This window comes from Anolis carolinensis, chromosome X (assembly GCF_035594765.1).
Source record: "Anolis carolinensis isolate JA03-04 chromosome X, rAnoCar3.1.pri, whole genome shotgun sequence".
Classification (NCBI taxonomy): Eukaryota; Metazoa; Chordata; class Lepidosauria; order Squamata; family Dactyloidae; genus Anolis; species Anolis carolinensis.
Genome location: NC_085847.1, coordinates 707784 through 735497, shown reverse-complemented (window position 1 = coordinate 735497; position 27714 = coordinate 707784). Strand labels below are relative to the sequence as shown.

Here is a 27714-nt window from a genome sequence, read left to right as displayed (position 1 = left end):
CCTGTTTATGTTGGATAAGCAAGACTCTACTGTATATTGATCACACATATGTAGATCCCTATCTAGTTCCTGTCCTTTTCTGGGACATTGTTGACTAACTACATTTAATACAAACAGCCATTTCTGCTAAACAAATTGAGACTTTGCATCCCTCCCTTTTTGGAGGATCTTGTTAGATTATACATCTATGAGAATTGATGAATTTATCTTTTGAAATCTAAACAGGGAAAAACAGGCGCTTTATGGGATTGACATATATAGACCCGAGCGTCCCTTATCTGGAATTCCAAAATATTCCAAACGTTGTCCAAGGTTGCTGTGAGTTTTTCGGGCTGTCTGACCATGTTCCAGAAGCATTCTCTCCTGACGTTTTCACCCACATCTATGGCAGGCATCCTCAGAGGTTGTGAGGTCTGTTGGAAACTAGGCAAGTGGGGTTCATATATCTGTGGAACCTCCAGGGTGGAAGAAAGACTATACAGAGAAGCCACTGAAATCCACAAGCATGTGGACAATTTCAACAGAAAGGAAGAAACAATGAAAATGAACAAAATTTGGCTCCCAGTATTAAAAAAAAACTCTAAAATCAGAACAGTAAATAAAGAGCAACACTCAGAAAATGGGAAACAATCAAGGCCAGCCGACACTTCCCAACAAAGGATTCCCCCAGGCAGGAAGCAGCCAGGATTTGAAGCTGCAAGGCCATTCAATACTAATCAAGATGGCAAATTGCAGCATTCACACTTGCCTCAGGCGAACAAGAGTTCTTTCTCCCACCCTGGACATATAAACCCCACTTGCCTAGTTTCCAACAAATCTCACAACTTCGGAGGATGCCTGCCATAGATGTGGGCAAAACTTCAGGAGAGAATGCTTCTGGAACATGGCCAGAAAACTCACAGCAACACAGTGATTCCGGCCATGAAAGCCTTCGACAATACACTGTCCAAGATAGTGAGACATATTTGCTTTTGGGTGGCTCGATGTAAACCAACTTTATTTCAGGCTCAAAATGGTTTAAAATATTGAGTATGCAATGACCCCCCCAGGCTATGCACATTTAGGAGACATGAAACGTACTTGACTTTCATGTTTAGAGTTAGGTCCCATCTCCATTACACATATACAGTAGAGTCTCACTTATCCAACATAAACGGCTGGCAGAATGTTGGATAAGCGAATATGTTGGATAATAAGGAGGCATTAAGGAAAAGCCTATTAAACATCAAATTAGGTTATGATTTTACAAATTAAGCACCAAAACATCATGTTATACAACAAATTTGACAGAAAAAGTAGTTCAATGAGCAGTAATGTTATGTAGTAATTACTGTATTTACGAATTTAGCACCAAAATATCACGATGTATTGAAAACATTGACTACCAAAATGCGTTGGATAATCCAGAACCTTGGATAAGCGAGTGTTGGATAAGTGAGACTCTACTGTATATGTAAACATCTGAAAAAAAATCCCGAACATTTCTGGTCCCAAGGATTTCAGATAAGGGATACTCCACTAGTATTATTGAATCTCAAGGCAGTTTCGTTATGGTCAAGACAGAAAATTAATGACAAGGTAAGATACATTGTACCTATCTTGTAATTCTGCTAAAACATGTTTGTAAAATCTTCCAGATTAAGACCATGACATTATACATCCTTCCCTGGGGGTAAATGGGATTTACTTCAAAAGAGAGATACACACAGAGGCCCAGGACGCTAGTCACAACAAGTTGAACACACACATTTTTGAAAAGGCAGGTTTATTCAAAATGACTCGAATCAAGCAATGCAAAGTACCACACCAGTTAACCTTCTTAAAAAGTTTCAGAAACCTCTCAATGAGTATGGCTTGAAAACTGGGAAAAAAAACCCACCTTAAATGCTAAATCTTTACTGGTCAATTCAGAAACAAACAAACACGAAAGAATAAAAGGGAGGTCATAAATAACTTACCAGACTCCAAACTAAAGCGAAATGCCTGTTTTGTTTTTTTGCCTTTAATTTTGAAACAAACTGCACAGGAACAGGCCAAGCTAACCCTTCGAACACTTTCAAACTGAGTGTGCAAATAACTCTATAAACCTCTTTGGCAGGAAACACCAAAACCTCCCCAATTCATGTTCCGCATTCCAGCTTCTTCAAGTTAAAAGTGGTTGATTCCAACTGAAATGGCACCAAGTTGTTGGGAGCCTTGTCGCAGGGAATCATCTCTGCAATGGGATGATATTGCAACTGGGAACGGGAAGGAAAAAAGAGATTAGTCTGTGTGTACATATGTGCAAGTTATCCCAAACGATCAAGAGTGAACTAGGCCCGAATCAGAGTACAGTAGAGTCTCACTTATCCAACATAAATGAGCCGGCAGAACGTTGGATAAGAGAAAATGTTGGATAAAAAGAAGAATTAAGGAAAAGCCTATTATACAGTAGAGTCTCACTTATACAAGACTCGCGTCAAATTATGTTATGATTTTACAAATTAAGCACCAAAAACATGTTTTAAAGCAGTCCAAAACACAGTAACGTTATGTAGTAATTACTGTATTTATGAATTTAGCACCAAAATATCGCAATATATTGAAAACATGGACTAAAAAAAACAAGTTTTCAGTTTACCACCTTGATCGCAGAAATGACAGAAATAAGAACCCACAACTGCTCACTTCTGCAGCCGCTGAACTTATCGTCATCATAAAATGATGTTTATGGTACAGAAAAATGACATCAGTGGTACTTGAGGGAGCAAAAAAGTGATGCTGAAGCAAAGGCGAATGTGATTTTAGACTGCATTAATAAAGGCATATGTGTTGTCGAAGGCTTTCATGGCCAGAATCACTGGGTTGCTGTGAGTTTTCTGGGCTATATTTATTTATTTGTGACATTTATATCCCACCCTTCTCACCCCGAAGGGGACTCAGGGCGGCTTACATGTCATATGTACATACAATATATTATATTATTTGTATAGCACAATATAAGCATTATATATTATTATATTGTACTATAACACTATATTGTAATATTATTAGTAATATTACATGTAATATAAATATACCATTATAATAGTAGGTAAAGGTAAAGGTTTTCCCCTGACATTAAATCCAGTCATGTCTGACTCTGGGGGTTGGTGCTCATATCCATTTCTAAGCCGAAGAGCCGGCGTTGTCCGTAGATACCTCCAAGGTCATGTGGCCGGCATGACTGCGTGGAGCGCCGTTACCTTCCCGCCGGAGCGGTACCTATTGATCTACTCACATTCGCATGTTTTCTGCTAGGTTGGCAGAAGCTGGAGCTAACAGCAGGTGCTCACTCCGCTCCCATGATTTGAACCTGGGACCTTTCGGTCTGCAAGTTCAGCAGCTCAGTGCTTTAACACACTTTGCCACCGGGGCTCCAATTATAATAGTGTATTATTATATTGTACTACATTTTAACATTATTAATATTATATGTATATACAATATATTATATTATTAGTATAACATAATATAATTATTATATATTCTTATATTTTTATATTGACACAGGAGACATGGTGAAATGATGTCTTCCTGCCCCCTTCTTCATTCTGGCTCAGAATGGCAGTTATCCTAGGGGGAGGGGGAGGGCTCCTATCTGATGATATGTATGGCCATGTTCCAGTAGCATTCTCTCCTGACAAATATGTGGGCAATTTCAACAGAAAGGAGGAAACCATGAAAATGAATAAAATCTGGCTACCTGTATTAAAAAATTCTAAAATCAGGACAGTAAATAAAGAACAACCCTCAGAAACAAGGGAATTCCAGACAAGAAACAATCAGGGCCAGCGGACACCTCCCAACAAAGGATGCCCCTCAGCAGGAAGCAGCCAGGTTTTGATGCTGCAAGGCCATTCAATGCTAATCCAGGTGGCCAAATGTAACATTCACACTTGCCTCAGGCAAACAAGAGTTCTTTCTCCCATCCTGGAGATTCCACAGAGATATAAACCTCCCTTGATTAGTTTTCCAATATACCTCACAACTTCTGAGAATGCCTGCCATAGATGTGGGCAAAATGTCAGGAGAGAATGCTTCTGGAACATGGTCAGACAGCCCGGAAAACTCACAGCAACCCAATAAAGGCATAGTTTCCAATTCAGGGGATGTAATAATCTCATCATATTCTACTTTGGTCAAGACTCATGTTGGTGCCTCATTTAAGAAGAGGGTAGGTTCAGAAAATGAGATTTATTCCAGATTATTGTCTAAAGCATACAAAAAGCGGTGGCCTTCACTACCAGAGAGGTGTTTGGCATGCTTACCCCAGAAGCCCCCTGCCACTCCAGCGTTTCGGGGTGAGGCCCAGATGCATTCTTTCTCCTCCACGGATCACAGTCACACTTAATGTTTTCTACAGCCAGAGAGAAGTAACACAACACACATATGTTCAGCCTGGATTGCTGTCCAGGTTGGGCTATAGTTCTCCAGACTTAGCAACAGAGCAAGGTAAAATTAAAAACAGACGCTAACAGGGTCACGATACAAACTGAACTCCCTCTCTACCACTGGTCAACTGTTCAATTTGGCCATGAAAACTAGGACTCCCAAATCCACCTGCCTAGTAGTCAAAGTCCAAATAATAATAATAATAATAATAATAATAATAATAACAACATGACAGAAGCGAACTGAGGATGCAGTTATAATGTATTTAATAAACACATAAAGTCAAAAACTTGATAATAATTGATGATGATGATGATAATAATAATAATAGATAATATAATATTATAATGCATTTAAAAACACAAAGTCAGAAACTTGATAATAATAATATTTTTTTTCTCATGTCAGGAGCAACTTGAGTCGCTTCTGGAGTGAGAGAATTGGCCGTCTGCAAGGATGTTGCCCAGGGGACACCCGGATGTTTTGATGTTTTTACCATCCTTGTAGGAGGCTTCTCTCATGTCCCCGCATGGAGCTGGAGCTGATAGAGGGAGCTCATCCGTACTCTCCCCGGGTGGGATTCGAACCTAGCAGCTTTCAGGTCAGCAACCCAACCTTCAAGTTGCGAGGCTTTAGTCCACTACACCATTGGGGGCTACTCATAATAATAATTGATAATAATAATATAGTATAATATAATATTAAAATGTATTTTAAAAACACACAAAGTCAAAAACTGGATAATAAAAATAATAATATAATAATTATTAATAATATTATAATAATCCCTTCAGCTTACCCCTTCGCTGTGCTGCACCACGGTGGCAATGTTCTGCAGCGATTGGAAGTTGTGAGCATTCACAGAGCCAAACTCCACAATCTCGTCGCCAACTTGCAAGCCCTTCAGAGAGAAACACAGTCACGGTGATTCGCCCTTAGGTCGACGACGAGAATGAAAACTAGACTGACAGATACCAAGAGCAAAGAGCGTTAGTACTTGCCGAAAGGCTTGCAGGGGATCCTGGGGTGATGGCGTTCACCTTGGCAAATGGCTGAGGCGAGGGCAGGCCCTGGCCTCTGGCTTCAGCTAGAGCCTCCGCCTCATCCCTTGCGTGCTTCTCCTTATCCCGGGCATGAAGCTGATGGAGCGCCTCTTCCACTTGTTGCATCAAAGCCTTGTGATCATTTTGCAGACCTAGAGACAAAATAAACCCATAATCTAAGGCAGGGGTGGGAAACAGGTAAATACACTGGCATTGTTATCCACCGAAACCTCTGAAGAACCCAATCTCTAATCTTGTCCACTCTCCACCAATAATAGAGGTGGTCTATTGCAGCGAAATGATGAAAACAAATGCCCAAATTCAATGCTCAGACATCTCTTGATTCTTAACTTTACATATTTTTCCTGTTTGGATCCCCATCCCATTCTCCAAGTCAAAAAAACAAAAAACAAATCAGGCTGTAATCCTGAAGTAAGCACCACTGTAATCGATGTGAGAACTAAAAATCAATCAAATTAAGGGTTTCATACTTACAGATGATATTGTGTCTTGCTGTCCGGACTTGGTAAAGATCAATATCTGAACGTGGGTAGCCTTCAACATCCACGAGGGGCTCATGCATCCCAACACCTTGTTGCTGCAGGATAAAGGAGAACAAAGTGACTATGCAGAACTATTTTGTAGGAAATACAAAAGGAGGAGTTTGCTACGAAACACACAGCTTAACAACCTGTTCACTGAAACCGGAATCCTATATTCAACTGAGTTCAATGGGGCTTACTTCCAGGTAAAGATGTGGAAAAAAGGCAGTCAATTGAAAGTGGATTTTACACGTCTGACTTTTATTTAGTGAGCAAAACTTTTAGTGTGTTAATTTAATATGCTGTAAAGAGTACACAAGCATTGTTTTCTATACCAAAAATAGCTGAACTAAAATATCTGATTGGCAAAAAAAATACCTCTATAACTAACCACACAGTAGTCTAAAACTTCACAGTTAATCGAATTAAAAAGCATTATTTAGGCATTTTAACAACTGGAAAGTATGTAAAGCTTTAATGATGAGACAGTTCAGTAGAATATGTTTTCCTTAACATTAAATTAAAATTGAAAAAATAATAAAGACACGAGATAACCGTGAATTTTAGCATTCCTGTAGAGCTGTGTAAATAATAACATACTTCCTAGAAAGGTAAATAAGCTTGATTTTAGATTTAACTTTATGCCCGCAGCCACAGTTGAGCTTCCGTGTTGTTAATATAATTTATGGAACAAGTCTGGATTAAAAGAAATTATGGAGAAATTATGGAAAATGTTCCAGCCTACATTGCTGAAACTGGGCTGTCTATAGCTGGACCTACACTGTCATTTAAAATCCAGATTGTCTGCTTTGAACTGGATTATATGGCAGTATAGACTCATATAATCCAGTTCAAAGCAGATAATGTGGATCGTCTGCTTTAATAACACTATGAAACAACATTTGAAAAATTATTTTCCTGGTTTGAAAGTGTTGTTTCCTGTTTAATTGTGTGATACTTACTTTGAAAGTAGTTGTTCTACTCCAGAAACTTTTGTTTTTGTGGTTGCCACAAACTAGGTTGAATTGGTTGAGACTCTATGAGATATTCATTGAAAAACCAAGAGCAAAAGTGCTGGAGGATGTCCCACCCGTAACAACAAAGTTTAATAAACTTTTCCCATGTTTTTATGAGAGAGCCAATTAGGAAATTACATTTATTACCCAACAACAAAAATCGTGTTACATAGTGTAATCTGGATTAGATAGCAGTATAGATCCAGCCTCAGCCATCTTGGTATAACTTGACAAAAGTGACAAGAAGAAAAAGTCTGTTGAAAATACACCCAAATGTCTGGTTCAGAAGAAAAAGGCAGAAAGCCAGTAATAGCTGGAGCTCCGCATTTGGCCTTCTCCAGTGACTCAGCACATGAGGTCCACATGTAGTCTGACATAATGGTTGCTAGAGTGGTCTAGCATTTCTGTGTTCTCAAATAATATGCTGTGCCCAGGTTCATCAGGTGCTCTGCCAACAAAGGATTCCCCCAGGCAGGAAGCAGCCAGGCTTTGAAGCTGAATGGCCATTCAATGCTAATCAAGCTGGCAATTGCAACATTCCCACTTGCCTCAAACAGACAGGAGTTCTTTCTCCCACCCTGGACATTATTCCACAGATATATAAATCCCACTTGCCTAGTTTCCAACAGACCTCACAACCTCTGAGGATGCCTGCCATAGATGGGGGTGAAACGTCAGGAAAGAATACTTCCGGAACATGGCCAGACAGCCCAGAAAACTCACAGCGACCCAGGCTGAGCATCCTTTACCTTGGATCCCAAAACACTCCGAAACATACAACTGTCCACTGCAGCTGCTTTCAGCTGGTTCAATGTCAAACTTTGGTTACTTATCGCCAACATGTTACAAATATCATGGTCTTCAAAGCTATGTGTACAAGGCGCAGATGAAACATAAATGAGGTTGTTGTTGTTAAAGAGTCCCACGGACAAGAAATCATACCAAATCCCAAGCAATTCTGGTCCCAACATTTTGGATAAGAGATGCTCAACCTATAGTTTCAGATCAAGAAGGTACAATTTCCCCAAACCAGGTGAAAAAAAAAACAAATGAAGGCGATATTAATAATAATAGCAATATGATTTACTATTAATACGATTACTATTAACACACTGTTCTATGTTATTGTCTTGTAATGTTGTTGATTTTATTGAGGTATGTTTTAATCTATGTTTGGTTTTAATTTTTGTTGGATCAGGCTTGTCCCCATGTGAGCCGGCCAGAGTCCCTTTGGGGAGATGGAGGCAGGATATAAAAATAAAAGTTATTATTATTATTACAGCAGAGTCTCACTTATTCAACCTTCGCTTATCCAACGTTCTGGATTATCCAATCAAGTCTGCCTTTTAGTAGTCAGTGTTTTTGTAGTCAATGTTTTCAATACATTGCAATATTTTTGTGCTAAATTTGTAAATACAGTAATTACTACATAACTTTACCGTGTATTGAACTGCTTTTTCTGTAGATTTGTTGTAAAACATGTTTTGGTGCTTAATTTGTAAAATCATTTTATTATTATTGGGTTGTTGTATGTCTTTTGGGCTGTGTGGCCATGTTCATCTGGAACAGGGGTCCCCAAACTAAGGCCCGGGGGCCACACGCCGCCCATCGAAGACATTTATCCGGCCCCCACGGCACAAAAGAAGGCGGTTGGGCTAAATGACCCAAGGGTTCACATCTTCTCTTCCAATTATTATTAGTTTATTATGACACAGCAAACAAGACAGATATGCTGGATTTCTTATTATTATTTTATTGTATGACACAGCAAACAAGATAAATATGCTGGATTTCGTATCACAAAATCACAAGTTGAACACTTCCCAAGTGTCTAGGACTGTGTGATGTATTTTCAGGTGATGCGCTCAGATCCCAGTAGGGTGGCCTTCATTATTATTATTATTATTATTATTATTAACTTTGAGGCTGGGTGGCCATCTGTCAGGGGTGCTTTGCTTGTGCTTTTGGTGTCCAAAGGCAGAAGGGGGCTGGACTCAATGGCCCAAAGGGTCTCTTCCAACCCTCTTTATTATTATTATTGTTGTTGTTGTTGTTATTGCTTGGTGGCCAACTATAGTCCAGCCCTCCAATGATCCGAAGGATCGATACCATCCAATGAGCTCTAGATGGACTTGATATAGATAGACGGTCATTAAAAAGCCAGTGGAGGCAAATAAAGTCAAATAAAGTCAGTTTTTCCATACCTCACAACCTCTGAGGATGCCTGCCATAGATGTGGGCAAAACGTCAGGAGAGAATGCTTCTGGAACATGGCCATACAGCCCGAAAGACATACAACAACCCTGTGATCCCGGCCATGAAAGCCTTCGACAACACATTTTATTATTATTATTTTATTATTATTATTATTTTATTGTTATTATTATCATAGGTTCAAGAACAACAGATATTATTTTTAAAAGGCTGAGAAAAGACTTTAGGCGCTTCTATTGAAACTTGGGGACAAGCTGTGGGCTGTCCCACCAGTTTGGGACTGCAAGGCCCATTCCCAGAAGCTTCTCTGGGGATGATGGGGGTTGCAGTCCCGGCTCCGGCCTCCCCCGTCCCTCTTGCTTACGTCGTCCAGCACTTCGTAGTAGGCTTTGATCTGGGCCTCGATCTCGTCCTTCTTCCTCATGAGCTCCTGCACGTCGCTGACCGTGACGGGCTTGGCCTCCGCCCCTTCCCGCGACATCGCCGCGACTGACTGGCGCTCGGGCTTCGCGAAGAGACGAGGCAACGGACTACGGCGCGCGCCGAGGGCCAAAACAACTTGCGCTTTTGAAGCAACCGAGCCAATGAGCGCGGCGAAGAAGCGCTGGAGGCGGGGCCTCGTCGCGCGCGGGCCTTTTCCCGCTTCCCTATTGGCTGGGGCGCCTGAGGCGTCTCCACAGGCTCTTTTAATCTTTCCCTGAGGTAATTTCTGAGGTAAAATAAGGCCCCCCCAAAAAACAACAAAACAAAAGTTTCTGGAAAATTCCAAACCACGTTTTCCCATTAAAAAACATAACATGTCAAGAAAACCCAACCCAATATGAACACCTTTTCCAAAGTCATTTTTGTAATCCCATGCACCATAGGCACAACTTGGTTTGACACAATCTGAGGAGAAAATGTATCCAGTTGTGTCAAACAAACAGAAACAAAAAAAGGATACAAATTTAGGTTCGGATGGATTAATATGACATTCAAAGGAAATATTCCGTAATCTGTTTTTTTTCCCTGTGAGGACCAAATGGAAAAGACGATTTCAAATCTCTTCAAACCTAGAAATGGCCAGAAAACTCTTGAAGTAAGATGAAAGAAAAAGAAACACAATACCCCGAAGAAACTTCATTGAAGACGCTTAAACCTACAAAGAAACAAACCTGAACTAAAAAAAAAAAAAACACTTCCTAAACATACAACTACAGTAGAGTCTCGCTTATCCAACGTTCTGGATTATCCAACACATTTTCGTAGTCAATGTTTTCAATACATCGTGATATTTTGATGCTAAATTTGTAAATACAGTATTTACTACATAGCATTACTGTGTATTGAACTATTTTTTCTGTCAAATTTGTTGTATAACATGACGTTTTGGTGCTGAATTTGTAAAATCATAACCTAATTTGATGTTTAATAGGCTTCTCCTTAATCCCTCCTTATTATCCAACATATTCGCTTATCCAACGTTCTGCTGGCCCGTTTATGTTGGATAAGTGAGACTCTACCGTACTGGGACGAATCTATGAACTTGTTGGTTTTTCCTTCTTATTTTCCTATTTTTTAAGGGGGTTATTATTTATTTATTCAAATAGATATGCATTTGTGTTTGTCCCAGCTATTCGTGTTCCATAATCATTTCTCTGATAATGTATTTTCATCACAGTCTTCTATTTAAATAGTACATATAAAGGTATCATAGGCTCCAAACTAATATCAAAATTTTCCTTGTCTACCATTTTATAGGTTCCTCTACGTACATTTTATTGTGGCCCTGATGACACAGCAGCTTGAAGGGCTGAGCTGCTGAACTTGTGGACCAAAAGGTCGCTGGTTCGAATCCGGGGAGCGGAGTGAGCTCCTGCTGTCAGCCCCAGCTTTGGTCAACCTAGCCGTTCGAAAACATGCAAATGTGAGTACAAGTGTTCCCTCCCTACTTTGCGGTTCACTTTTCGTGGATTCGCTGTAGATCAATAGGTACCACTCCGGCGGGAAGGTAATGGCATTCCATGCAGTCACATGACCTTGGAGGTGTCTACGGACAACGCCGGCTCTTTGGCTTAGAAGTGGAGATAAGCACCAACCCCCAGAGTGTGAGTAGATCAATAGGTACTGCTATGGCGGGAAGGTAATGGCATTCCATACAGTCACAGGACTTTGGAGGTGTCTACAGACAACGCCGGCTCTTTGGCTTAGAAGTCTAGATGAGCACCAACCCCCAGAGTGTGAGTAGATCAATAGGTACTGCTACGGCGGAAAGGTAATAGCATTCCATACAGTCACAGGACTTTGGAGGTGTCTATGGACAACGCCGGCTCTTCGGCTTAGAAGTGGAGATGAACACCAACCCCCAGAGTGTGAGTAGATCAATAAGTACTGCTATGGCGGGAAGGTAATGGCATTCCATACAGTCACAGGACTTTGGAAGTGTCTACGGACAACGCCGGCTCTTTGGCTTAGAAGTGGAGATGAGCACCAACCCCCAGAGTGTGAGTAGATCAATAGATACTGCTACGGCGGGAAGGTAATGGCATTCCATACAGTCACAGGACTTTGGAGGTGTCTACGGACAACGCTGGCTCTTCGGCTCAGAAGTGGAGATGAGCACCAACCCCCAGAGTGTGAGTAGATCAATAGATACTGCTACGGCGGGAAGGTAATGGCATTCCATACAGTCACAGGACTTTGGAGGTGTCTACGGACAACGCTGGCTCTTCGGCTCAGAAGTGGAGATGAGCACCAACCCCCAGAGTGTGAGTAGATCAATAGATACTGCTACGGCGGGAAGGTAATGGCATTCCATACAGTCACAGGACTTTGGAGGTGTCTACGGACAACGCTGGCTCTTCGGCTCAGAAGTGGAGATGAGCACCAACCCCCAGAGTCAGACACAACTGGACTTAATGTCAGGGGAAAAACTTTACTTTTGCCTATGTACATTTTTAGATTAATTTTACATTGAGATGTTGGATCATTGGTTGCCATTCCTTAACAAAGTTCTCCTCTTAAGAGTACAGTTATTTTATCCATTATCAGCAAATCTGTAATATAAACAACTTTTAAAAGGCACCCAATGGGCCTTTTAAAGGTTGTTTCGGGCCCTGAACAACCCGAAAGAGGCCTTGAACAATTCGTAAAAGGCACCGAATGGGCAAAACTCAGGTGCGGCTGGCGGGGACGAGAGACAGGGCCTTCTCCGTGGTGGCTCCTCGGCTGTGGAACTCCCTCCCTAGTGACATCCGGCAGGCTCCATCCCTTTTGAGTTTTAGAAAGAAAGTGCTATGCGAGCAAGCGTTCAAAGAATAAGTTTTGTTGGCTTCGACTCGGTCTGGACTAAGGTTCTGTGGATGAATGGCTCAAACATTTTATATTGTTTTAAATCTGTATTTTAACTGCTTGTGTTTTTATTCTTTTGTATTGTTATGTATTGGCATCGAATTCTGACAGTTTTGTAAGCCACCCTGAGTCCCTTCGGGTGAGAAGGGTGGGATAGAAATAATGGAAATAAAGAAATAAAACTCTCAACTTCTGGAACAAATCCATCAGCGTTGATTTTGAAAAATCTCTTGGGAAGAAGACTGGTGGAGAAACTTCCTTCCCTTGAGGACATGATTTATTTGCACTTTTAGCACTTTGGCCTAGATTCTTTGACCCTAATCCATGATTTTAACATTTTATCTTGTATGTGGTTTTTATGACTTGCTTTTATTGTCTGATTATTGGTTTTATTGGTTTTATTGTTTTGTTTTTATTGTTCTGTTCGGGCTTGGCCCCATGTAAGTCGCCCCGAGTCCCTTCGGGGAGATGGGGCAGGGTATAAGAATAAAATTATTATTATTATTATTATTATTATTATTATTATTATTATTATTATTATTATTCTAGGAGGAGGAGAAGCAAAGAGTACCAGCATTGAAGCCATGATCCTCCACCATCCACTTTGTTGAACCGAATGACCTGAATACCTAAAGATCAACATCTCCCAAAGAAGTTGCTTGACTCTCAGCTCAAGAATGGAAAATGAAATGTCGGCGGACGGCAAAAGAGAGTTCAAGATGGGCTTCAAGAGAACCTTTAAACATGTGGCATCAACACCAAGAAAACTTGGAAGCCCTGGCTTTTGAGTGTCAGATGGAGGTCAGCTGTTGCCAATAATTTCATGGATTTTGAAGAGGCAGAAATAGAGGGCGAAAAGGAGGAATGTGCCAAGAAGGCGCATCAAGCAAACGCTTGTTGGGACCGCCTTCCATCTGAAAACCGATATCTTCAATGTGAAAAAAAGAACATTTGGATCCAGTGATTCACAAATCCACCGGTGAGTCTCTACCTTTGGAAAGCAACCAGACCTACCCTGTTTCCCCTAAAATAAGACATCCCCAGATAATAAGGCCTAGTAGAGGTTTTGCTGAATTGCTAAATATAAGGCCTCCCCTGAAAGCAACGTTATTGTTTGGAAGCATGCCCACCGAACAGAACACCAGAGCATGCAGGATCGGTAAATGTATGTACCATTAAGTGTTGTACATAGAAATATTGTACATAGAAATATTGGTAGTAACAATAAATTCTTGATAGGATTCAGTTTGTCTGGTTATGCTGGTTTATGATGACAACTACTATACAGTATATAATAAATGTTATTTTTTTGTTCAACAATAAATGTGAATTCTTCATGGAAAAATAAGACATCCCCTGAAAATAAGACCTAGAGCATCTTTGGGAGCAAAAATTAATATGACAATGTCTTATTTTCGGGGAAACACGGTAGTGACAAGGGATTGATGATGATGATGAGTTTGTTGTGGAACTTTGTGTTCACTCCTACAAAGCAGATCCCAACTGCCTGACTGTACATCCCTGCTTTCTGCAATACAGAATAATAACAAAATGACATTGAACTGCTCCAACTGTGCAAATCTGCCTGTAGTATGAAATGGAATACCGATTTTATAAAGAGGTTGCACCATCTACTGGTGAAAGTGAATAGTGCGGACGAGGTGGATGGAAATATTCTTCTTAAGGCTCGGTCACACAACACAATTCTAGCAACAACATGCTGGGGCTTGTATTTAGGGAGGGGTTATTGACAATGCTCTTATATTGCATCTTTTAGTAACTATGGACCTGAATGCGTATCGCTGAGATGTCGGCCTTCCAGGATGAGCCAGAATGTGAAAGGAATCAAGAATGGTTCCCAAAATCTTAACTTGGCCATGGATGTGACTCGATTGGGACTACTGAACCGATTAGAAACAGTGACCACAACTGCAGCGCTCTCAAATGCAATATATACAGTGATTGCAAAGGAAGCTGGATGCAATATGTTTGACTTGAATGGAGAAGGCTTCTCCGAAGTGACAAAATGAGTCAAAACAGAAGTCCGAAGCAATATCAAGAAGGTCAGATCACTCAGGGAAGCTTGGAGATTATTAATGGATACCACGGGTCTTGACAGGTCCTGCAAGTCCAAAGAGATGCCAGTGTGGCTAAAGAGCAACCTTGAAAGTCTTTCAAAGAACTGAGAACAAACAAAGTGTAAATTGTGTTCATTCTACGTAAATACGAAGACCTGAATTGCAGGGGAGAGTGATGCTGGATCCAACCTATGATGGAAGCGCTGCAGCGTTACCACTATGGATTTTTTTTTTCATGTTAGGAGCAACCTGAGTTGCTTCTGGAGTGAGAGAATTGGCCGTCTGCAAGGACGTTGCCCAGAGTACGCCCGGATGTTTTACCATACTTGTGGGAGGCTTCTCTCATGTCTCCGCATGGAGCTGGAGCTGAGAAAGGGAGCTCATCCACGCTCTCCCTGGGTGGGATTCGAACCTGGCAGCTTTCAGGTCAGCAACCCAACCTTCGAGTCACAAGGCTTTTATCCCCTAGGCCACCAGAGGCTCCTTACCACTATGCTCCAACCACTATGGATGAAAATCCAGTTCTTATTCTCAACTAAAATAGACTTTTTTGAATATGTGCTCTTACCCAAGTGCGGTCTTGCCAAGTTACCATTCATTTTATGGGTATGAATACTCTGCATGAGCCATTACGGAATAGTTGAGTGCTGAGTTAAGACTGAAAGAGGCAAGAGCAAACCTTCTCAGAGCACATTTCACCAAGAAAACCATAGGAAAGGTTTGTCACAATTCAGTTTCTACTTGCAACCACATCACAACAGCAACTAGTTGAAACACAGAGCTTTTTTAGCAACAATATCAACAATTGTACTTAAAGTAGCCTGCTGCTACTTTCCCGTTCAAAGTGTAGAGCAAAGGTTGAGGGACAGCGGCTTGCCAGGGTCAGGTCTGAAGTCAAACCCATCCCAGTGACTTTGCAGTCCACACTTATACAAACCCATTCCTTTCTCTTTTCTGGTAGCCAAAGAGATGAGAGCCAATAGGATGCCGAAGCTATCTTTTCGGTGAAAGTGCTTAAATTTTCCATTGGGAGGGGGAGGAGATGGGGCGGAGTCCACCCCCCTTTGGCTGTATTAAAAGATTTCGGTGCTGTCCCTGGCCCTCCTTCCCTCCTTCGCTCTCAGTGCCATCTCTTCTCCTCCCACAGACAACAGACATGGTAAGACAGGCAAGCATTTATGCTATATATATATATATATATATATATATATATATAGTTACTACTGCCCTACAGAGCAAACTTCTATACAAATTGTAACTAGGCTTTAGGACTGTTCCCTTCTTTAGGAAAGACTATCTCGTATTACACAAGTGTTTCACTCTTCAGCAACTACCGAGCACTTGTCGGGTTGAGCTACTACATTATTATTCATTCATTTTTTTACCATTTGCATCCTTATTTTATTGCCGTTCTCTAGTTTTAGTTGGGATTGAAAATGTTCATGTGTTGCATTTTTTGGGGATGGGGGGTTGCTGCAATAATGTAAATGTTCATTAACGTCTCTGTTTTATTCTCTTTGGCAGACAACTTACACCGATAAAGGACAGAAGGTAAGCTGAAGACTACATTAAATACATATTTTCATACAATTCTATTTTGAGGGGAATTACATTAGCCAGAGGTGTAACTATCAGGGGACAAAATTAGGATATTGATTCCCTTGAAAAGACATTTGTCTTTGGCCTCCAAATTCCTAACATTGCAGAGTAAGAAATTGGAAATCATTCATATGTAGAATGCTTCTGTATGCTCTGCGGACATTCCCTTGGTCCCTTTTCCTGACCCTTTCTTTGGGTGCTTAAACTCTGCTAGCATAAAAGCAACATTGATCATTTTCACATTTTTCAACAGTACACCTGTTTTCTATTTAAACCTATGTATAGGTAGTCCCTGAGTTATAAACTTACGAATAACTAATAGTTTCAAACGGGCCTCCAACCTTCCTCACTGCTATGAAATCTTAGTGCTGAGCCAAAGCGTGTCTGTATCTCTCCAACCTCTTTCCTTTTTCTTCCTATCCATCTCTCTCCAAAACCCTTTTCTTCCTATGGATCCCTCCTTCATCCTTCCTGTATCTCTGCCAGGACTTTTTCAATGCAATGCAATGCTGGAATTTGTACTTTATCGAGGCGGCAGCATTCTCTGGCAGAGAAGGCAAAAGACCTTGTAAACTACAGCTCCCAGGATCCCATAGCAATGAACCAGGCTAGTTCCAGTGCATTCATTCCACACTCCAAAGAAGTTGGGGCACGATAAACAGGAGAGGATCCTGGAGGGAAGGGTTATCTATTTCTATGGTTTTCCTTTCCATTGCTTGGAAGCTTTGGTGTTGTTTTGTAAGGGATTCAAATCATACAGGAACTATAATGTGCATTTTTTTTGGCCAAGTTATAAAGAGTACACTTTTGGCTGGACATCTTCCAACTTGCAAAAAAATTAAACTTAAGGACGAACCTACAGACCCGATCTTATTTGTAAATTGCGGAACTGAGTCCCCGCCAAAGCTTTTCCCCACATTATTCCAGACAAATGGGCACCAGCCGCAAAGTGTACACTCACCTGGACAAAGCAGGAAGTTCTGAATTCATCTATTGGGTGTGCCTTGATCAATGATGTATTTGTGCCGCTATAACAGTCTACCATTTTAGGCATGTGCTAGAAATGTCTTCGAGGTTGAAGCCCATCCATCAATTGCGTCTTTTTGCAGTTTTGCTCTGATATTGTGTTGGTTCTCCGTTGTGGCAGAGATGCCTTACTCAAAGACTAAACAACAAACAAGGCCTAATCTGGCCCATGGAAAGGCATTTCCAAGTCCCACTGAAACAAAAGTCCTTGTTGGTTGGATCCGACCCTAAAATAGCAATCCTGTGAGAACTTTGCAAAGTAATAGCAGTGCCTTTGCTAAACAAGCTGCACTGTGTCCCGATTCCTTTGAACCAAGCAAACATTGTGGGCTGCTTCCTGAGGGAAAGGGGGCTTCTGTTGAATCCAATGGGATCGCCTTCGGAAGGCGAGCCCCTTTAGTCTGGCATTGAAGCAACAGGGTATCTTGGGGACAGGGCGCAAAGGAAACAAATATCCCTTTTAAAAGATAGCATAAGGAGATAAGAGATTGCCCCTCGTCACTCCTATCATCTTTAGCTCATCCCTTCTGTCCAGCTTGGTCAATATTTTCCAGGAGAATTAATATTTAACACGGCAAGGTTATCCAAGTGCTTGTGAAAGACCTTTTCGAATGAATCCAGCGCCAAGCTTGTCAGCTGGAGACAGAGTTTGGAAACATTCAGTTCTTTGAGACTGTGGCTCAGGCATGGGCCAACTTGGGCCCTCGAGGTGTTTTGGACACCAACTCCCACAATTCCTTTCCTCCCCCCCCCCCCCCAGTTAGTGAATTTAACACCAAATGCTCTTGCACTTTGAGCTTCGTTTGCAGCAACTGAAGCAAAGGGCGAAGAGGAGTTTTTAAGACATGGGATGACAGAGGATAAATAAGAATTGCTGCTTCCAAACAGTTGGATAGCTTTCAAAAACTAGTTGGCTTTACAATGACCCCGTATATTGACATTGTCCCCCACAGTTCTAGGGCATTGGGGAACCCTTGACAGTTGCCCATAGTGTGAGGCTCAATTGTAATTTGCGTTGTAATGTATATTATCATTTATTGTATTGTTCAATGTGTTATGATTTGTTGCTCTTTTTATATTCTGTCAAATTGTACTGTTCTGGGCATGGCCCCATGTAATCCGCCCGAGTCCCCGTTGGGGAGATGGTGGCGGGGTATAAATAAAGTTTATTATTATTACAGTAGTGTCTCACTTATCCAACATAAACGGGCCAGCAGAACGTTGGATAAGTGAATATGTTGGATAATAAGGAGGGATTAAGGAAAAGTCTATTAAAAATCAAATTAGATTATGATTTTACAAATTAAGCACCAAAACATCATGTTATACAATAAATTTGACCGAAAAAGTAGTTCAATACGCAGTAATGTTATGCTGTAATTACTGTATTTATGAATTTAGCACCAAAATAACACGATATATTGAAAACATTGACTACAAAAATGCCTTGGATAATCCAGAATGTTGGATAAGCGAGTGTTGGATAAGTGAGACTCTACTGTATTATTAATTGCCAAATGGCTGGCTTCCCATACACAGGACACTTGGAGGTCCGGGAAGCATCAAAGGACAGTCGGGTGTGATTCTGAATTGGATTTTGATGCTAGGGACTGTTTCGTGGATTGCTTTCTCCTTGACTCCTCTTCCTTCGCTTTTTCAGCCGGAGAGAGGCCGGTTTCTCCACTTCCATTCCTTGACATTCTGGGTCGGAAATGCCAAGCAGGTGAGACTCAGGCTGAGAAGCCCTTGTGGTGCAGAACTTCCAAGATTCCTATACTTTGGTTCGAAACCCCAGGGTGGGTGTGTTGTGACATGGGGTGTGCACAGCGGAACCATTGGTTGCTGGGAAGGGGCATGGCACACTGGGGGGTTGGGGGAGGAGGCAGGGGAAAAGTGTTTGGCTTTGAATGAACCATTGGTGTATGGGTTGTTGGGCTGAGGGGAGTGTGTTTAACACACAAGCAAGTGGCTCTGGTTGCAGGAAACTGGTCTTTGGACTTGCCTGATGCAACTCAGAGGAGGTTGGCCCCAGTTGTTTGCTGGGAGGCTATGGGGCGTGTATGTGGGGTGGGACTGCTGAGCCAAGACGGCAGCTGCCTAGCTTCCTAAGACCCACATTGGCCTGTTGCCTTGGTGGTCAGAGTCTGGAAAGCATCCTTATTTCATTTACAGTAGAGTCTCACTTATCCAACATAAACGGGCCAGCAGAACGTTGGATAAGCAAATACTGTATATACTCGATTATAAGCCTTGTTTTTCAGCCCTTTTTTAAAGACTGAAAAAGCCCCCCTCAGCTTATACTTGGGTGAGGGTCCTGGTTGGCTTACATTTGGGTCAGCTTATACTTGAGAATATATGGTACATTTATTATTTTTCTCTATTATTATTGGTATTACAGTAGAGTCTCACTTATCCAACATAAACGGGTCAGCAGAATGTTGGATAAGTGAATATGTTGGATAATAAGGAGGTATTAAGGAAAAGCCTATTAAACATCAAATTAGGTTATGATTTTACAAATTAAGCACCAAAACATCATGTTAGACAACAAATTTGACAGAAAAAGTAGTTCAATACACAGTAATGCTATGTAGTAATTACTGTATTTACGAATTTAGTACCCAATATCATGATGTATTTAAAACATTGACTACAAAAATGCGTTGGATAATCCAGAATCCAGAAATGTATTATTATTAATAATAAAAATAGAGTAAAATAAGTGTAATAGTAGCAACAATAATAGGGAAAAATAATAAATGTAATACAGTACAGTCTCACTTATCCAACACTCGCTTATCCAACATTCTGGATTATCCAACGCATTTTTGTAGTCAATGTTTTAAATACATCATGATATTTGGGTACTAAATTCGTAAATACAGTAATTACTACATAGCATTACTGTGTATTGAACTACTTTTTCTGTCAAATTTGTTGTATAACATGATGTTTTGGTGCTTAATTTGTAAAATCATAACCTAATTTGATGTTTAATAGGCTTTTCCTTAATACCTCCTTATTATCCAACATATTCGCTTATCCAACATTCTGCTGGCCCGTTTATGTTGGATATGTGAGACTCTACTGTATATTGAATACTGAATATACTATTCAATGTTATTATTATTTAGCAACCAAATACAAGTTATAGCCAAAAGGGAAAAAATAAATCGTGATCGAACAGTACAATAAACAATTAAAAGTTTTTAGAAACGATTAAAGAACGTATCCAAACACTATGATTATAATAAACCGATACAAAACTTACCAATCATATTTTTCTGGAGGAACAATTAATCTCAGTTATTCTCCTGGGCAATTCATAGCAAATCTAGAGACATGAAACAGGCACAGGAAGCAAAGGAAAATGGGCCAATGTAGATGTTGCTTTGGGCCGTGAGAGGGTTTGGGAACATGTGAACCGAAATGACGTATTTCCGTTTGTATATTTGGAAGGCCGCCTCGTTTTATTGCAACAAAATGGGCTTTGAAGAATTTGCCTACCGAGGTCTGGAGACAGGGAACCGGGAGGTGGCATCCCATGCGATCAAGCAAGACAAGGTGAGACAGCAAGGCAAGGAAATCTGAATGTAAAATCTGCTTATCTGAATCTAAGCAGTAGAAGAGACAACAGATTGAGATTTTGAACGGGAAGAGACGGGGTTTTATATTAAGCCGCTAGTGGTGCCAACATGATATTCTTTATGATGCTAAATCAAAACGGATTTCTCAGCCCAAGTATTTTAAGTTGATTTCTAGAGCAGGGTAAGTGAGCACATTTATCTTCTCAGATGTTGTTTTTAGGCCCTAAATCCAATTGTTCGTCCCAAGCTCGCATTCATCAAATTGATCTACTCTCATTGGAGTTGGGCCATTGTTTCTGATGGCCTGTCTTTGGGTTTTGATACTTCAGTTTTGCATACTGCGTTTGGTGTTGTAAAGAGGATGGTACAACATTTTGACAACAAAAAGCAGGCAAAACAAATTGTATGTATCCAAAATGCAATGCTTTTTCGCAATTGTACACAGAATCATTGCATTTAGAAACACTTCTAACCTCTATGACCCTAAATCTATCTGATGAAGAATTTTATTAAGGGAGATAGCACTTTTATGGAGGGGAACTTTCCTCATTTTGCTACCTCTGTCATGGGATTTCGTATAGTTCCTGCACTCATGTGACTCCCACAGCTCCACTTCATTCCTGTTCTCATTTTTTCCAGATTATCTTTGTTTTCTCTTCTGCGCTAAACCCTGGAAATCAAGGTAAAATTCCAGCCTATTCAGAGTAGCTCTTTTTGTTACCAGAAGAGCTTATAGCACTTTTAACTTCCTCCATGTTTACAAGTCTCAATTAGTGCACTTTGATCAGCCCATCCTTATGTTTTTATTGATGTGTTTTAACTTTGTCTTATTAATGGTTTGAATTTTAATTGTATGTTTTAATTTTTCATTTGTGCGTTTTCGGTATTTGATGTTTTTTGTATATATACTCTTTTGCATTTGTAAGCCGCCCTGAGTCCCTGCGGGGAGATAGAGGCGGGGTACAAGAATAAAATTATTATTATTATTTTATTATGACACAGCAAACAAGATAGATATGCTGGATTTCGTATCACAAAATCACAAGTCGAACACTTCCCAAGTGTCTAGGACTGTGTGATGTATTATTATTATTATTATTTTATTATGACACAGCAAACAAGATAGATATGCTGGATTTCGTATCACAAAATCACAAGTTGAACACTTCCCAAGTGTCTAGGACTGTATGATGTATTATTATTATTATTATTATTATTATTATTATTATTATTATTATTATTATATTATGACACAGCAAACAAGATAGATATGCTGGATTTCGTATCACAAAATCACAAGTCAAACACTTCCCAATTGTCTAGGACTGTGTGATGTATTATTATTATTATTATTATTATTATTATTATTATTATTATTATTATTATATTATGACACAGCAAACAAGATAGATATGCTGGATTTCGTATCACAAAATCACAAGTCGAACACTTTCCAAGTGTCTAGGACTATGTGATGTATTATTATTATTATTATTATTATTATTATTATTATTATTATTATTATTATTATTATTATTATTACATTCCTTCTTGTTCATGCAAGAGATATTGATGCTTGATCTGTTTTATCTACCTGCTGTTCTCATCCCAGGGTTTTTTTAATGTGCTGTTTCTAATGGGACAGCTACATTTTGTTTTCACCTTCTCGCAAATCTGTCTTGTTAGTGTTGTCATAAAAATATGCAATGATTCCTACTGTTCTGATTATGACCATTGCTTTTTAATGTGGGGAACTGTAGTCTAAATAACTCACCCAGGTTTGGTTTTGGGGCAGCTCTGATGATTTTCTCCACCATGAAACTGTCTCATGTTCTTGCTTCGCTTTATGCAGACATGGGAGAACATTTAGTGAAGCATGGAGACGGAGTCAAAGACATTGCCTTTGAAGTGGAGGACTGTGATTTCATTGTGCAGGTAAACCACAGCTGAAGGATATGCCTGTGGATCTCAGAAACTTGGTACCTTTTGCTCATGCTTTGTTGAATAAATGCTTTCTCTCTCTCTCTCTCTCAATCTCTTTCTCTCTCTCTGTCTGTCTGTCTGTCTCTTTCTTTCTTCTTTCCTCAGAAAGCTAGAGAGCGTGGAGCCAAGATAGTGAAAGAACCCTGGATTGAGGAAGATAAATACGGGAAAGTGAAATATGCCATCGTTCAGACAGTAAGAAAGTTACAAGAGTTGTTCTTCTTGGTTTTGGTTCCTAAGCGGATGGGATTGGCTCACTTGCGAGGAGGGTCGTTCACACTCTGGCCTTCCCTCCTTCCTTCATCTAGTATGGAGACACCACCCACACCCTCATCGAAAAGCTGAGCTATAGAGGCCTTTTCCTGCCTGGGTTTGAGCCTCCACTTTTTAAGGACCCCCTGCTAAAAACGCTGTAAGTATTTCAAGGCTGATTCTAGTCACTCCCACTATTCTCTGCATTCAGGCAGTGAGTTCAGAGGTGTAGCCAGAATGCTTCCATCTTTGCATCAGAGGACATTTCTATCCGTCCTGGAAAAGTCCAGTACTTGCTCCTTAAGAGGAATTAACCCGAGGATTCAATGGTGTTGGGGAAAATGCTGAAGTGCAGGACTTGAGGTCTCTTTCATTTGTGCATTGGCCAGGATCCAACATGACTGCACTGTAGCCCAAATATCTGCCAGCAGAGTTGTTTTAAGCAACCCCATCATGCATATAAATGTAGCTGAGTGTATGTGGATCACTGGTCATGGCTAAGGCGACACATAGATGCGATGCACATCCATACTCTAAAGGCAGAGGACTCCTCACGGAACTTCTACTCTCACTTGCATTTCCTTTCCAGGCCACCAGCAAAGCTGAGTTTCATTGACCATGTGGTGGGCAACCAGCCTGACCAGGAGATGGTCTCCGTGGCAGACTGGTGAGTTCCATTTCCCATGAAGTGATGCAAACCACTCTGCAACCCTGAGGTTACTTTGACACTGAGAGCAGCCTTCCCTCTTCCAGGTCCTCTCAGATGATTTGGACTGAAGCTTTCCTTGTCCCCAGACAAGGGTTGGGAAAAGCTGTTGGAGAGCGGCAATCATAATGTTGCCAAGTTTTCACAATGCTAATAAGGGACAGTTGAAGTTAATTGTTTGTGTTCTGCCTAAATCCTGATTTCATGAGCTCCAGGCCCTTTTTCGTAAAAGAAGAGATTGATTTAGAGGCATCAACCTGTTGAGATAGCCAAGGTTGACTTGTGTACTACAAACTCTTTTATGCCTGTCTTTTGGATTTTTTTTTTGCACATTCATAGGTACCAGAAAAACCTCTTGTTTCACCGTTTTTGGTCTGTGGATGACAAGCAGGTTCACACGGCATTCAGTGCTCTCCGCTCTATTGTGGTGGCCAATTATGAAGAGACCATTAAGATGCCCATTAATGAGCCTGCCATGGGCAAGAAGAAATCTCAGATCCAGGTAAAAGTCTAGACTTTCTGGGTCTATAGCTAAAGCTGGCATGTGTTTTTTTTTCAGGAGGGAAGGATGGCTTTTTCTTGAAATAAAGTAGCCAGGTTTCCCATATTTCGGGAAGGGAAAGGAAATCACCACTTGAAACGAACCAGAATTGTAAATAGAGGCCTGCATGTAGAGCTAGTTTGTAGGTGAGGACATAGTTTGAGGACAGAACTGAAGTACAAGGGATTCCCCCTGGTCATGACTTTAAAAGGCAGATATATTTGTAAACCACACTTGCATGCCTTCAGATCAGTAACAGGATGCTGACCTTCATGTGTAACTCCACATATAGCAAGATTAACACAGTGTTAGGGTTGTGGCTACTATCTCTGTAGATACCCAGTGTCCTTTCTTCTATTCTGCAGGAATATGTGGACTATTACGGAGGACCTGGAGTCCAGCACATTGCACTCAATACCTCCGACATCATTACTGCGGTAAGAGCCCTCGATGTTCTGGGATCCTCCACCCCACGTGCCTACCAAAACACGGGATGCTTTTGAAATGACCTGCATGATGGCAAAAGTACCCCCTCCTTTCTTGTAGATCACCAACTTGAAAGCACGGGGCTTTGAGTTCATGTCGGTTCCATCCACTTACTACCAGCAACTCCGGGAAAAGCTCAAATCAGCCAAGATCAAGGTGAAGGAGAGCATCGCTAAACTGGAGGTCAGTTGCCTGACAGACTTCTCAGTCTCAATAAAGTTAAGTTTCTATCTGTTTGTTGCTGCTTCGTGCAAAAATGGATTTTCAGCAAATTAAGAGGGAATTATTTGGGACAGCCTGACCAGATTTTGGATGTCCGCTGATGACAGTTTGAATGGAAGTGCCGTATTTTCCAGACCTTTGGGAAGACCGGAGACCCGAGACTGAGGTGTAACTTGGAGAACATTTGTGCACTCCACGCTCTCCTCCTTCAAAGTGGTCCTTAGGAATAGTTGCTGATTGTCTTGAGCCACGTTGGGTACTACAGCCAGGAGTACATATCCTGGTGTGGCAGAAGGGTTTGCGCCATGCGAGTCTGAGCTGTGAGGAAATGCAGGAAGAAGCATATTTCCATGTACTTGTCAAGATGCTTTTGAAAATCATCACTGTGACTTCTTATAAAATGACTACCCAGTGCGCTTTTTCTTTCCCCATTTTTAAGGAACTCAAAATCTTAGTGGACTTTGACGAAAAGGGATACCTACTCCAGATCTTCACCAAGCCTGTTCAGGACAGGCCCACAGTCTTCCTGGAGGTCATACAGCGCTACAACCACCAGGTTAGTTTGGTTTCCGAGGTTTGCTCCAGGCTAGGATGAACAAAACATTTGTCGCAGGCAGAAGGAAGAGGACCTCAGGGCCCAGTTATGCCATGTTTCTACTCTCCTGTCCTATTTTATGCCCAGCTTGCATTTAATCAGGAACTAAAGGTAAAAAGGTAAAGCTTTTCCCCTGACGTTAAGTCCAGTCATGTCTGAGTCTGGGGTGTGGTGCTCATCTCCATTTCTAAGCTGAAGAGCCAGCGTTGTCCATAGACACCTCCAAGTCATGTGGCCACTGGCATGACTGCATGGAACGCCGTTACCTTCCCGCCGGAGCGGTACCTATTGATCTACTCACATTGGCATGTTTTCGAACTGCTAGGTTGGCAGGAACTAAAAGTCAACCTAAAATAAAAGCATAAATAAGGCCCTTGTTTCCACTGAAAACAGCCAGAGAGCCCCAAAATCATAGCATAATTTCACCCCTCTTACAGAATAGAGAGGATGTTTCTAGTTTTTAAAATGTCTGTAAAATATTGAGCCGGGGATAGAGCTCAAGTGGGCCTTCCCAACCCCTTTGCTTTGGATCCAGTCTTTTTTCCAGACAAGTGGGGATGCAAATGCCTGTGCCAGCACTAGAGGGAGCCATTAGCCAGGCAGGCATTGAGAAATCGGAATCTGAACAATGTTAGACTTCTCAAGGCCTTTGGATTCCACTTGTGTTCGCCTGACTTTCTCCCCTTCTTTTTAAGAGGGGTCTGGCAGAAGGGAAAGTCATGCAGCTGTAAAAATCCTGACTTTCTGAACCATAGGAGCCTACGCAGATCTATAGCTCAACCATCCAAAAGAGGGGAGAATAATCCCATTGCATTCTCTTCCTTCAGGGATTTGGTGCTGGGAACTTCAAGTCTTTATTTGAAGCAATTGAAGCAGACCAGGATGCCCGGGGAAACCTCACCATCCTGACACCCAGTGGAGATTCCACCGCCATGTGATGTCCCACAGAAGAGGGGACCCTTCAGTCCCATCATCAGAAGGCAGTAGGCAAGCAGATGGCAAAATTTATCTCACTCAAGTCTTCTGCAGCAAACATTCTGAAGTCATCTTCCCCTGGCCTGTTTTTTAATTGAATAAAAAGATTCAAAGCGCAAAGGTTTCTTTCTGTGTCCATTTGAGCAAGAAATCCTCTGAAAAGATTGGCTGGGGGAAAGCATGCCACCACCAAACGGGTCTGGTCCTGATCCAGGCATTTGGCAAAAGTGCTGAAAAGGGCCGTTTGCCTCACAAGGCTTACAGCTGCCTTTGTCAGGATGAAACTGGCATTCCCCCCTTCTCCTTCCATTCTTAGTAGTTGCAGCAATGGGATGACAGATGCAAGAGGCAGAAGGCTGGGGACATCCCTTCTCTCAACGGTGTTTCCCAACATCTGCTGGTCAGACATGTCCCATCTCTGTCTCCTGCCTAAGAGCTGAAGACAGAGAGCAGTTACAATGTTACATGAATTCTGCAGGTGGAACTACGTTAGGCACCTCCAGGACCTGCAGTTTTGCTGCAAGAGCCCCCAGTGTAGCCAAAAGACCTGTGGCAAATGCCTCCACGATTCCATGCTCCACTAGTCACAGATTGATGGAGACTATCATCTCTTTGGTCACAGAGGAGAGTGGAAGAGAAGGCCATCTCCTCTTGTTACAGCCCCAGAAGAGTTTTGGGCTCAGGGTCCCACAAGTGCTTCTAAGTTGAGCATAAATGCAACAGCCTTCCTCTCATGGTCTCTCTCCATTCTCTCAAGCAATGGCAACAGATTGGATCAATGGTTCTTGCAGTCCCTGAGTCAATGAAATACAACTCACTTCTTCAATGACTCATGAATAGTCAATGGTGGAGTCTGGACCTCATGGTCTTTTGCAGAGGTGGCTTCCCGTTCTAGGTGCCAGGTGGTCTTCCTTTATTTGCTCTCCCTTTGACTGGACTCCGACTCCAATGTTCTGCCCCAATGGGCCTCTGAGCCTTTCCCAGAGCATTTGCCCCATGGCAATCTTTGCTTCGACAAGACACATATTCACACACTTTGTCTTCCGGGCACTGAGGGATCCCTTTAAAGGTGAAGGGCAGGCTGTTCCTTCTATGCGTTTTCATGC

The 27714-nt window shown here is 41.4% G+C and overlaps 2 protein-coding genes across 3 annotated transcripts; one reads left to right on the top strand and one right to left on the bottom strand.

Moving 5' to 3' along the window:
- Nucleotides 1–1748: 1748 nt before the first annotated feature.
- Nucleotides 1749–17351, bottom strand: psmd9 (proteasome 26S subunit, non-ATPase 9). 2 transcript variants are annotated; one of them, XM_062958756.1, is made up of 6 exons: nucleotides 17197–17351; nucleotides 5952–6054; nucleotides 5415–5608; nucleotides 5213–5314; nucleotides 4290–4378; nucleotides 1749–2237 (listed from the first exon to the last, which is right to left on the bottom strand). In XM_062958756.1, exons 1-6 carry the CDS (start codon nucleotides 17287–17289, stop codon nucleotides 2210–2212), a joined length of 609 nt encoding a protein of 202 aa, XP_062814826.1. In that variant the 5' UTR covers nucleotides 17290–17351; the 3' UTR covers nucleotides 1749–2209. The 2 variants fall into 2 exon arrangements, with proteins under 2 accessions (XP_062814826.1, XP_003227973.1); XM_003227925.4 differs by lacking the exon at nucleotides 17197–17351 and adding an exon at nucleotides 9593–9764.
- hpd (4-hydroxyphenylpyruvate dioxygenase) lies at nucleotides 15693–26728 on the top strand. The gene is made up of 14 exons (XM_062958751.1): nucleotides 15693–15795; nucleotides 16161–16187; nucleotides 18922–18984; nucleotides 20721–20825; nucleotides 21488–21530; nucleotides 22701–22783; nucleotides 22937–23026; nucleotides 23140–23243; nucleotides 23673–23750; nucleotides 24129–24291; nucleotides 24696–24767; nucleotides 24877–24999; nucleotides 25478–25594; nucleotides 26461–26728. Exons 1-14 carry the CDS (start codon nucleotides 15793–15795, stop codon nucleotides 26569–26571), a joined length of 1182 nt encoding a protein of 393 aa, XP_062814821.1. The 5' UTR covers nucleotides 15693–15792; the 3' UTR covers nucleotides 26572–26728.
- Nucleotides 26729–27714: the final 986 nt, after the last annotated feature.